General features: G+C 51.5%; 1 protein-coding gene across 1 annotated transcript in view; it reads left to right on the top strand.

Annotated features, from left to right (window-relative positions):
• The first annotated feature begins 12,203 nt into the window (after window positions 1-12,203).
• The window catches only part of Hs6st1 (heparan sulfate 6-O-sulfotransferase 1), a 43,136-nt gene continuing 42,417 nt past the window's right edge, over window positions 12,204-12,922 (top strand). The window contains exon 1 of the mRNA XM_027386886.2: window positions 12,204-12,885. Coding sequence (XP_027242687.1) covers window positions 12,359-12,885 — 527 coding nt within the window. The 5' untranslated portion in view covers window positions 12,204-12,358. The remainder of the gene's footprint in view (window positions 12,886-12,922) is intronic.

Below are 12,922 nucleotides of genomic sequence, written 5' to 3'. Positions count from 1 at the left end.
TGTGTGTGTGTGTGTGTGTGTGTGTGTGTGTGTGTGTGTGTGTGTGTGTGTGTGTGTTTGAGACACTGTCTCACCATTTGTTATGTAGCTAAGAATGACTTTGGATTCTGATCCTCCTGCCACTACCTCCCAAGTGCTTTAATTAAAGGAAACTGCCACCCTGTCCAGATTCTAAGTGCTGGAGATGAGACCCAGGGCTTTGCCATGCGAGATCAGCAATTCACCGGCTGAGTGGCATCCATATCCCTAGGCAGTGTGTTAAGGTGGGAAGTGTATTTAACTCATGGTCCTGAAGGCTGGAAGTTCACTCACAAAGCACTACCATTTGCAGTAGGATCTCAGTTTCCACCATGGCTTGAGAACAGAAGAGGGTAAATCATTCACAGAAAGAGAAAGCACAAAGCCTAGACCCATGGACATAAGTACTCACTCCCTTCAGATCATAAATCTTTTCCTGGGAGCTTTGCCCTTAAGCCCTCGTTATCTCTTCCAGGGCCCACCTCCCAACACTACCAGTATAGGAAATTTCCTCTGTGGAAACCATAGCAGACTGATTTTTTTTAGAAAACATATAAAGTTGACTGGGGAGATAGCTCAGTTGGTTAATGTAAAACCAGAGTTTAATGCCCCAAACCCACAGTCAAGCTGCATGTGGTGGCATGTACTGTCATCTCCATACTGAAGAGAGGAGGCAGCCACAGGAGGAATCCCTGGGGCTCACCAGCCAGCTGAATTGAATTTGGGGAGTTCTGGGACAGTGAGAGACCCTGGCTTTAAAAAGAAGGTAGGACCCTCAAAATGGCCAAGCAAGGGGAGGGAGGGAGGGAGAGAGGGAAGAAGGGAGAGAAAGAGAGAGAGAGAGACAGAGACAGAGAGAGAGAGACAGAGAGAGAGAGAGAGCGACACAGAGAGAGAGAGAGAGAGAGAGAGAGAGAGAGAGAGAGAGAGATGATATAGTGGCTAGATAGATGGCTCAGCAGTTAAGAGCACTGGCTACTCTCCCAGAAAACTGGGGTTTGAGTCTCAGTACCCACATGGTAGCTCACAGTTATCTGTAACTCTAGTTCCCAGGGATCCAACACCTTCCTTAGGCTTCTGGAGGCACCAGGCACACCCATGGTGCACAGATACACATGCACATAAAACACCCATACATAAGTAAATAAAATTGGAAATAATGTGGCATAAACGGAACCATGCAGGGTGTAACATTAGCAACGGCACTTCTCACTCTGTTTAATTCCACTGGGATTGTTCCAAGTCATTATTTATAGGAGAGATGGTGTTTGTTTTTGTGTAGCCTTGGCTGTCTGGGAACTTGCCCTGTAGACCAGGTTGGCCTTGCACTCTGAGATCCACCCACCTCTGCTGCTGAGCAATGCAATTAAAGGCATGAGCCACCACCCCTTGGCCAGTACCAGCATTTTGTTCCTTTTCAGCTGTGTATAGCCTTCCAGTGTATAGACATACTACAGTTTGTCTAACCATTCACTTTGTTGAAGGATGAGATGCTCCCACCCATCATTTCTCTAAATACTCTTCTAGTCCCACTCTTGTTCTCTTGCTGGACTTCAGTGATGCAAATATTTGGGTGTTTGTGACTTTCTCTCCATCTCTGAGGCTCTGTTTATTTTCCTAAATCCACTTTCTGTTACTCTGAGGATGATTCTATCGTCCCATTGATTCTATCTCCTGTCATCTCGTTTTCAGATATTTTTTTTAATTTATTTAATTTATTTTTTAAGATTTACTCTTATTTTATGTACACTGGTATCACACACACTGCATGTGTGTCTGTGTTAGGGTGTCATATCCTCTGGAACTGGAATGGACAGTTAAGCTGTCGTGTGGGTGCTGGGAATTGAACCTGGGTTCTTCTGGAAGACCAGCTAGTGCTCTTAACTGCTGAGCCATCTCTCCAGACCTAGTTTTATTTTTTTAATTAAAAAAAATGGAATACAATATATTCTGATTGAAGGGACCAGCTTCCCTTTTGGCAGCCATAACGGCCGAACACGTGCTCTATGACCTTGTCCTAGTCACTAGAAAGTCAGATGCCTGCCTGGTGACAAGGAACCAATCAGAAGTTAGCTGGTGGTGCTATGCTTTATGGCTCTGGGTGTACTTTACGGACAAGCGCACAGCAATGACGCGCAGGGCATAGCAACCACCCTGGGAGGACCTATGGGCCATAACAACCTGTTGGCCAATCAACACAGGGCAAGCCTTCCAAGCCTGGAGGCACACCAATCCTGAGCCTGTGTGTACCCCTAGACACTCCCCTTACACTGCCCTGTAAGACCGCTCGGCAGCCAGTTCGAGGTGTCTTTGCTAGCCATCCGCCATGGTGGGTGGGTGAAAGACCCAAGCTAACATGGGGTTAGCTCGTTAAAAAAAACAATAAAGCCTCATGCAGTTTGCATCAAGCTCTCAAATCTGCCTGGTGATTGGGGTGACCTCGGTCGTGGGCTGAGACCCCGGAGGCCTGAGTTTTTCCGAGGGTCTAACAATCCATCACTTCTGGCTCTCACAGTCTTTCTGCCTCCGATTCTGCATAGCTCCCTGAGCTCTGAGGATAGGGTTAATGAAGGCATCCCACTTAGTGTTCCAAAGTCTCTCGCTCTCTGCACATTGTACAGCCATGGGTCTCTCTGTGTTATTTCCCATCTAATGCAAGAAGAAGCTTCTCTGATGATGGCTAAGTGAGACAGCAGTGAACTGAGTCCCAGCCTGGTGTGATCACTGGGGTCCCTAGTAGAAAGTGTGACTGAGGATTGGCAGCAGACACAAGGGAATGACATTGAGCTAGAAAGGAAAGCTGAGAGGGTCCACGGGAAATAGCTAAGCTGGGTCCAGGTACAGTTTATACACTTCTGTTTCTTTCGTTTATTATTATTATTTCATATGTGTATGTACTCTGTGTGTGCTCAAGTGTGAATTTGTGTGCTTGTGTGCGTGTGTATGTGCGTGCAATCGTGTGTGTGGGGAGCACATGTGTCCCAATACATGTGTGGAGGTCAGAGGATTGACTACCTCAGGTGTAGGCCTTTGCTTTCCTCTTTGTTAGAGACAGGGTCTCTTGTTCTTCATCACTCAGTATGCATCCACTCAGCTAGGTGCCCACAGCCTCCAGAGACTCCCGTCTCCACCTCCCATCCCCCCATAGGCTTGCTGGGATTACAGATGCATCACAGGCAACCTGGAGATGGACCTCAGCCCTCCTGCTTGCAGAGCAAGAGCCTCATCCACTCAGTAATCTACCCAACCCTTGTAGCTTCTATTTCTTGCCTACGACTTTCTATTTTTAAAATGTGTTTCAAGAGAATTCCTAATTGCTTGTTGAGGCATTTTTAAGATGGCTACTTGAAAATCCTTCCAGATAATTCCAGCACCTGACTTAACTGTGTGTTGGCATCAGCTGATTTTCTTTTCATGCTTAAGCTGCAATTTGCCCAGTTTGGGGAAAATGAAGGGTGCTTTTTGTGTGTGTGTCCCTGACATGTTTTCTATCACATGAAGAAACAGTGGGGGCTTGTAAGGATTTTGTTTCAGCAGCCAGTCCCCACTAGGCCAAGTAGGCAAGTCTGAGCCTGTATGGTGGGCTGTGGCTCTATAAGAACCTCATTGCTGAAGCCTTTTCCTGCACTGCTTTTGTCCATGTGTGGTTTATCTGGTTCTTCTGGTCCTTCCATGGGCTGCTGCTGGTAACTGAGTGAATCAGCTAGTCCTCCAGGAGGTGGAGGAATGTTCCAGCCAGTTGAGCTGAAGGGGCTTCCCAGTGTAAGAGACAAAACCCCCATTCTCCAACAGCGAAGTCAAGAGACTAGCAAAAGGCAAATAGTTTTTAATTCAATTCTGAAAAAAAAAAAAAAGATACCAGTCCTAGAGAGAGGCAAAAATGGCTTTGAAGACCCTGATGGCGAGAAGACCCTGCTCTTTCCCCAGAGTTAACAATCTGAGCTCTTTTAGCACCACCACCACCCCCAACTCCCCATCCTATTGGTTCAGGATGCAAAGCCTTATCTAACGATTGTTCTGGGGCTTGAGACTGCTCCCTTTTCTGATAGTAGTCTTCCTCTCGATGACTGCCTGCAATTTTCCATCTTTTGGAGTTCTAAGACAGCAGCTTCCAGCCACTAGCCGGAGAAGTGTGGGGCAGAGAGCCTCCTGCTTATCTGAGGCTCTTTAACAAGCTCTAAGCACACTTCATGCTGAAAATGGACTGGAATGATTTACCACCTGTACAGGCTAGGCCACTGTGAGTGTGTGTAGGCGACGGGTGTGTGTGTTTCCACACACGTGAGCACACTTTGCAGGTGCCACCCAGTGACATGTGGGGACAGGACAGGGTTGGAACTTTGGGGAAAGGAAATCCCTCAGTCTGGCCTGTTATCCCAATTCTTCCAGAAAGGCAATGCAGGGCTCACCTGATTCTCAACAGCATTGCTGGCCTGTCTGGAAAGGAACACACCAGACGGTCCATCTGTGGCAGTTCACCTTGAGAGGCACACCTGGGAAGACACACCTGGGAAGACACACCCGGGAGTCACACCCAGAGAGGAGGCACACCTGACACACCTTCCTCCTCTTTCCCAGGCCCCAGTTCAGATTAGCTTCTCTCTCTCCCGGACATCCCATCCTTTGCCTGCCTCTGATGCCATTTCCATGGTCCAAGCAGCACTCGGCAAAGAACAAGAAGAGGAAAAGAGCCTGCACCACCTTGTCTAGACGGGAGTTGGACCCAGGTTGTGTCTGTCTCTACCTGCTCTCACCTGCCTGAGAGCCAGTCTATGGTGAAAGAGAGAAAACCTGCCGTAATCCCACCCAGGGAGCCGTCTGATCCTGGTAATTGCCGAGGCTTTCTTTTTGTGTCTTAGCTTTTGTTTATGAAAAATTCAACTGAACACAGACACCGAACAGGTGGCATCATAATAGACTTGCTTCTTCTCAGTCCTCCCCCAGCCAGAAGCCCATCAGGTTTCCTACAGCCCCAGGCCTTGGGGGGGGCATTTGAAGAAAAACCCCAGATGTCATATTCCTCTCGCTGAATGCTTGTGCTGTATCTCTGACAGTGCCCAGACAATTACCCACCTCCTTGGACAGTCTGGTGTCCATTTGCACGGTTCAAGGTCATCTGTGGTATTTGAATGTCTAAATTTAGGGGATCTTACAGGACCCCCAACATGACAGAGGTGTGTGGCCTAAGGGGAAAGCATACCCCTGGATTGTGAGACCACATTCAGCACAGTGAGGCTATAGGCCTGCAGAGGTGTGCAGAGGGTACAGGCAGCCATTCTGAGACTCCAGGGACAGCCCCAGATTTGACTGTCATGGAGATAACTTGGCTCCTATGTCTAGCATCCATTCTGACTTAGCCTGGATCTCTGAGTTCCGCATCCCTATTTGGGGCATAGTAGCCTCTGGGTCCTGTCTCTGCACCAAAGACTGGGGGGGGGGGGGGTGACCTAGAGTGCCTGCTGGACCCTTCCTTCTCTCCCAACCAAGGAACCATATGCTTAATCTTCTGGACTCTCCTCAGTGATGGAGAGTCCAGAAGTGATGGATTGTGACGTGGAAGGGAAGCAAAAGTAAAGCCTTTTCTCCCCAAGTTGCTTTTGGACATGGTGTTCTAGCATAGCACTTGGATTCATGCATGTTAAGCAAGCATTGAGACAGCTCAGCTATACCCACCCCCCCTCAGACTTGGCTTTCATCGTCTGAGTCCAAGTCTATTCTTGGACTCTCTAACCTAGCTGGGGAGGTGGAAGAATTATGCAAAGCCTCAGTCACTCAAAAGCCATTCGGGGGTGAAGCACCTACCAAAAGGCCTTTGTGTCTATAGATCCTTGAGCTCCACTCAGCTTAGCCTGAAGCTCATAGCCCTTCCAACGAACTGAACTCCGCAGCTCTCATATCCATTAGTAAAGAAGAGATAAAGAAGACCCTGCCCACAACACAGCCCAACCTGTGGGCCTCGACCCCTTTAGGGGCCATATATCAGATACCCTGCATAAGAAATATTTACATTATGATTCATAACCATAGCAGAATTACAGTTATGAAGTAGCAAGGAAATAACCTTATGGTTGGGGGTCACCCAAACACAAAAAACTGTATTAAAGGGTCGCAGCATTAGGAAGTTGAGAACGGCTGCCAGTGTGAGGGCTGAATACAGCTGGCTCAATCCTACCAGAGGGCCAGCTATTGTCACAAGACACCCCAGGGCTCTGAGTGGAATGACTACCTTCAGACCTGACAGGTCGAAGCACCCATCCCCAACTACTGACAGGGAGTCTGTGCCCTGCCACTCCTTCAGGAGCTGGCCTCCTCCTGGTGTCCTCTGCTGGGGCTGCCAGTGCCACAGGAATCTGTTAAGAGCACAGGCCTTCAGCCAGGTGGGCAGTGCCCTGCTTCCTGGGTGCTGTAGGGTTATGGATGCCCACCCTACATGCCTGATATTCTTCTCTTAGACCCAGAGTGGGTTGCCAGCCTTCCCTCTCCACCCCCAAATTCTATGTGCCCCTGGACCTGGGCCTGCTCACTTCACCTGAAATCCCCTTCTTTGGGGGAGGATGGTTTATGTGGGCAAGGGACAGAAATGGATAGCAAGAACATTGCTATTTGGAGTGCTAGAGAGATGATAGCTCAGTTGGTAAAAACACTTGTCACCCAAGAATGAGGGCCTAACTTCAATTTCTAGCATCCCCACAAAAGGCCAGGCATGGTGGCATATGTTTACAAACCGACACAGGAGTGGAGCTAAGGGGATCCTCTCTGGCCATCCAGGCCAGCCCTATGAGCAAGCCCCAGGCCCCAATAAAAGACCCCCATCTCCTAAAACACAGTGGATGTCTTTTGAGGAACAATACGGACCCTGACTTCTGGCTCTCTTGTGCATACACACACACATGTACAGATGTACCTAGGCACACACACATGTACACCTAAGTGTAAATGCACCCCTTCGCACAGCCAGGACCTTGCTGGCAAAGACCCTCTCTGCAACACTGGACCCTCCTTAATTAAGGCACCCACAGTACTGTCCTAAGAAAGCAACTCCTACGGAGTTCAGTCCCAGCTGACATTAACCTATCAGGAAAGCAACCATTAATGTCAGTGGAGGTGCACAGTTAAGAAGAACCAGCCAGATAAGAGAGGGGCTCAGCTATCTTCTGGCAAGGGTGGCTCCCAACACAAGAGAGGCACAGTGTGTCACAGGCGAAAGAGGCAGAGGCGTCATCCCCATTGCAAGAAACAAAGGAGGTGACCTGCAAGTAGTCACCTGTGATTGAAGGCCGACTCAGGATGCTGAAGACTAGCTGCCATCCTCACTGGGTTCTGTTCGGCACAGGGCCAGGACAAAGGCCTTCTTTGCCTACCCAGAGTGGCTCTAGGGAGGCAAGGACCAACAGAACAACAAGACCTTCTGGTCCAGGTGGCTTGTCTCAGCCTGTAGGATTCAACCATCCACAGAGCCATGGAGCCTCCCCAGGGCCATAGATAGTCCCATGCATCTTTCCACATTATCTGCTATGCTCTCCTGTGGCTCTCCCTACCCCAGCTAGGTCAGGGCCCCTTCTGGGAAAAGGAAAGCCAAGGCAGGGATCTGGAAGGAGACCTTCCCCACACTCCTAGTAATCAGGACTACGACTCCATTTTTCTGTGAAATTTCTCAAGGCAGGTCCTGGCAGATTTTCCAAGCAGAAAGGACCAGTCCAGGGCCCGGGGAGATGGGTCAGCAGATAAAGTACTTGCTGTATAAGTATGAGGGCCAGTGTTCAGATGCCCATCCTGGGAAGCAGAGACTGGGGATGCCCAGAGCAGATGATTAGCTGATTAGCAAAACTCCAGGTACAGCAAGGGACCCCAACTCAGTTAATAAAACAGAAAGACACCAAGGAAGACACAAGTTGTCAACCCCTGACCTTCACACACATTCAAACATATGTGCCTGCCTACTTACACACATATGTGAAAAACATACACACACATGCACAGCACTCACACATATGAACAAGTTCATGCACACAGGCACAAGCAGGCAAACGCTTTGGGTAACCCTTTGGACAGTCTGTCTGCCCACATCTCATCAGGCTGTGGGAATCTTCCTTGCCCAGCTTGCCACTATGGGGCCGCCAGCTAGTCTCAGGGTGTGCTCTGGGAAGGGGAGAAGCCCAGAAAAGTCAAGAGAAAGAGAGGCTTGAAATTAAGTTTCCACTGCCAGTGATGCCAAGGACCAAAGCCTGCCTTACACAGGCAATCTCCAGGCAGGGGAGCAGAGTGTTGTGGAGGCAGGCTTCTCCAGAGTGGTACCAGTATTAGGTAGACTCAATGGGCAGAAGGGCGGCGGCGGCGGGGGTAGGGGGGAGCAGTAGGCATCCCTGGGGCTCTGGTGGTCACTTCAAGTCTGAGTCCTTCAATCCACCGGAAGTAGAATATTTTCTAGGGGACAACAAGATCCTGTATGTTCTCCTTGATTTGAGCAGGCAGGTCTTTGCAGGAGGGTTTAGAAGGGTACTGCAAAGTTCTGGAGCAGAGGCCTACCTGGCCACAGACAATTCTGCCATGGGAAGGAAGGGAACAGGACAAAAGGCTGTTTGGTGGAGGATGTTGGGACCAAAAACGTACCATTCGGGAGACCAGGAGACAATTGAGGGTAAATGAAGCAGACGGGTCTACGGAGACTGGTGGGCTCAGCTTGGCTCACCTGGTCCCCACAGTACTAGCTTTAGACTCAGTCCATTGGCTACTGGAGGGCCTGAGACACATCGCTACTCCGAGTCACCTTTAAAAGTTTGTCCTCAAGCAAAACCTCTCTCGGCTCCCGCCTGCATCCCTAGGGGAGGCTCTAAAGACAATGCGATTACCCCCTCCACTCCTTCAGAAACAATGGGCAGACAGCAGATAGAGAACCAGGGAAGCAAGTGTGGAAAATTCCCCAATTTTACAATGTCAACTGCTGAACGGGGGAGCAGCCGTAGGCTGTGCCCCCGCGTGTCCGCCTGCGGGACTGCACTATCGGGGATGGGGGGCGGGTGTGGATTGATCTCCTGGTTCTCAGACTATGAGGACGCATGGCAGGTAGGGAATTATGTTAGCGTGCTAAAGACGAAATCTTACTCTTTTCTCCAACAGAAGTACGGTAACCACTTTTCATTGAGTCATCACATCCTGCCACTATCTGTATCCTTTTCTTTTTCCTCCATGTTAGTTCAGAGCTCTCAAGTATGCTTTCAGAGGACAAAGGTAGGGACAAAGTAGTATCTGAAACAGAGTCTGGACACTGCCTCCAGCAAACACTTAGCTGGGCTTGTTCTGTTCATGTGCTCTCCTAGGGCTTTGGGGAGCCCTGGCTACCAGGGAGAGAAAGGAAATAGCAAACAGAACCCTTACTGAGTGCCAGATGACAGCTGGGCCTCATCGATCTCATTGGCAATCCACAGCAAACCCTCAGTGTCACATTTCTGCCAGATTTTCAGGAGAAAAAGCCTGGTGAAGCCTAGCTAGTTAGGCTGCCAAAGCCTCACTTCTTGACTTAAGACTTGGGGAGCTTGATTCCGGGGTAGTTCACACTCGCTGATTGCTCGGGAATATATCAAGATGCACCAGGATTGCCCACACAGTAAAACCTTCTTGTAAGAGAGGGCTCCCTGGCTAATGAGGGGATTCTTCAACCATTCTGGCAAGAATGAGGTTTGAATAAACAGTCAGCCTCTCTAGCTAGATAAGATGCTGTTGATCCTTGAGCCAGAGTGCTGTGGTTGTCCTATACCTATACAACCGCTTTGTACCTATACCAGACTCGTCTCCCTTCACGGGGTTTCAGTTTTTCCATCGGCACAGTCAAGCATAGGTATTTTCTTTTGAATACTGAGGGCCACTTGGCAATAGAGACCACCGTGGTGGCCCTCTAGACCCTCAGTGCTTCTACCTCTGGCCTGGGGAACAGAGATGAACACAGGTGGGGCAGGGGGAGAACTCTGGAAGGGGTTTCACCTGGCCAGCGAGAAGTTTGTCTGGCTCTGGAGTGTGCACCCTCCCCCCCCCACAACCTCAGTTTTCTCTTTTATAGAATGGTTATTACAGCCTGTGCTTGCAAGGCCTCCTGCTGGGGTTGGAAATAAGGTATCCGCTGTGCCTGGCACCAGAGTAGCCCTATTTAGGATTTGACTCTTGGCAGAGCCTTTGCATTTGGGCAAAAAAACATCTGATGTGTTAGTTGCAGCAATGCCCTGCAAGTCTGAACTGCCGTGTCAACCAAGCCCCATGCAGGAATACCACCGTGCTCATCTACTAAAAGGGAGAATCCTCGTCACATTGCTGTGTCTCTGCCCCTAAGATGGGCGGGGCAAAGGGCCCTGTATCTCACCAAGGGCACCCCTTCCCCAGGATCTATGTCATATGTAATGTGTTCAAGGCCAAGTACCCATTGGACCATAGTGGTTACTTCTTTGGTCTGTCTGCAAAACTTCATGTTCTCGCTCTCTGTCTCTCTCTCTGTCTCTCTCTCTGTCTCTCTCTTTCTCTCTCTCTCTCTCTCTCTCTCTCTCTCTCTGTGTGTGTGTGTGTGTGTGTGTGTGTGTGTGTGTGTGTTTGTAGGATAGAGGACAATGGACAACCTTGGATATTGTCCTTTGTGAGGCACCCACCTTGTGCCTTTTCATGACAGTGTTTGACATTGACCTGCTACTCACCACATAGGTTAGACTGGCTGGCTTGCAAACCCCAGGGATCTGCCCATCTCCCTTCTTCCCCAGGCCAGGAATTGCAGACAAATGCAAGCATGTCTCACATTTTAAAGGTGGGTTCTGGGTCCTGAACACAGACCCCCGAGGAGTTGGATTTAAGCATGTTTGCGTTCTCTCCTTTTCTCTGTTTACTTGGGGTATGGGGGACTTCCAGGCTTGACCTTATTTTCAACAGTCGTTTTTGACATGCAGTAAATGCTCTGGACCCCTAGTGCCATCCCCTCCCCCTCTTCCTCTTGATTCACACCTTAGCAAGACAGAACCGGGGCGTCACCCAGCAGTACTTAATGTGGGTACCTGAACCTGACAGCTGTTGTGCCTCCCAGAGGCCATGCTGGCCTGAATCCAAAAGCTAGAGCCCATCCCAGCTGCCCTAGGGTGTGGAATTCTGGACGGGTTATCTCACGTCCCACCTCCAGCTGCTCCGGTGGCCTAAGTATAGCTAGGGGCCCAGCAGAGAGTATAATATTGTATAGGCTGCATGGAGCTGCTCACTGGAGCCTCCAGCTTGCAAGCTAGAGCCTGGGATTGGGTTGGGGGCCCACGCTGCACTCCACTGCAGGTAAAAGAAAACCAGTCAAGGATGTAGGTCCTTCCTTACCAACCTTAAAAAAAATTAAAAAAATAAAAAGGAAGTTGGAATTTTAAAAATGTCTTTTAACATTGGTTCAATTTTTCAAAACTGTTTTTTGGAGTATGACCAGGATCAAAACAATGCATACTGGAGGAAAGGGACAACACAAAGCTGATCTTTGGGTCTTTGCAGACATTTAGCTTATCTTCACTTAGGGCTTCGGGTCATTGTCCCAATGCCACCAGGGTAATGGTGAAATCCACCTGGATCCATGCCCTCAACCTTTCTTTCCCTTCCCCACCCCCGATGGTAGCCCCAAACCTCATGGTAGTCCCAACTCCTAGCGCTTTCCAACTTGGAACTTCAGATCGTTCAATGTGAAGGTCAAAGCCCCCGGTATTCCCGTGGGAGCGCAGGTGAGACAAACTGTCCTGAGAAGGCTCCCAAAGCCATGGCCAAGGCCCAAAAGAACCACCCACTCATGAGCTCAGGACAACCCAGCCGCCACCTACAGGCCTGCGAGCTGGAACCAATTCCCTTTCCGTAGCGATCAGCGGAGACAGAGTGTGAGAGACACGCGACCCCGCGCCCAGCGCTGGCCTGTGCCCCGGCTTCCCCCAGCCCCTCCCCCCAGGGCGCTCCAAAGGCGGAGCGGAGGATCGGAGCGGGCGGCGACAGCAAGAGGCGCCGCGAGGGCGGGCCGGGGGGCCGGGGCGGGGCCGCGACGGACTGCGGAGACGCGGCGGCGCACGGGGCGGTGCAGAGCGTTCTCGGCGCTGAGCTTTGCGGGCGGGTGCGGGCGCGCGCGGCTGTGGGGCGCTGTGGCGGGGGCCGGGCTGTACGCTAGCCAAGCCGGGGATCGGGGCTGGGGGCAGCCACGGCGCCGCGGAGGCCGGGGGCCCGCGACGCTGCGCACAGCCTGGGCGCCGAGTAGCCGGGCCGGGCCGGAGTGCGGGCGGCGGCGGCGGCGGTGGCGGAGCAGCTGCGCCCCCCGCCCTCCCAGGCCCGGCGCCCGGGCCGCCGGCGATGGTGACACATGCGGCGGCGGCGCGCCGGCGGCAGGACCATGGTTGAGCGCGCCAGCAAGTTCGTGCTGGTGGTGGCGGGCTCGGCGTGCTTCATGCTCATCCTGTACCAGTACGCGGGCCCGGGGCTGAGCCTGGGCGCGCCCGGTGGCCGTGCGCCACCCGACGACCTGGATCTCTTCCCCACGCCGGACCCACATTACGAGAAAAAGTACTACTTCCCGGTGCGCGAGCTGGAGCGCTCGCTGCGCTTCGACATGAAGGGCGACGATGTGATCGTCTTCCTGCACATCCAGAAGACCGGCGGCACCACCTTCGGTCGCCACCTTGTGCAGAACGTGCGCCTCGAGGTGCCCTGCGACTGTCGGCCCGGCCAGAAGAAGTGCACCTGCTATCGGCCCAACCGCCGCGAGACGTGGCTCTTTTCTCGCTTCTCCACCGGCTGGAGCTGCGGACTGCATGCTGACTGGACCGAACTCACCAACTGTGTGCCCGGTGTGCTAGACCGCCGCGACCCAGCAGGTCTGCGTTCGCCCAGGTGAGCGCCCGCAGCGGGCGAGTGTGATGGCGTGGGG

The sequence above is a fragment of the Cricetulus griseus genome (genome assembly GCF_003668045.3).
Source record: "Cricetulus griseus strain 17A/GY chromosome 1 unlocalized genomic scaffold, alternate assembly CriGri-PICRH-1.0 chr1_1, whole genome shotgun sequence".
NCBI classification, from domain to species: Eukaryota; Metazoa; Chordata; class Mammalia; order Rodentia; family Cricetidae; genus Cricetulus; species Cricetulus griseus.
This window is presented reverse-complemented; position numbering and strand designations above follow the sequence as displayed.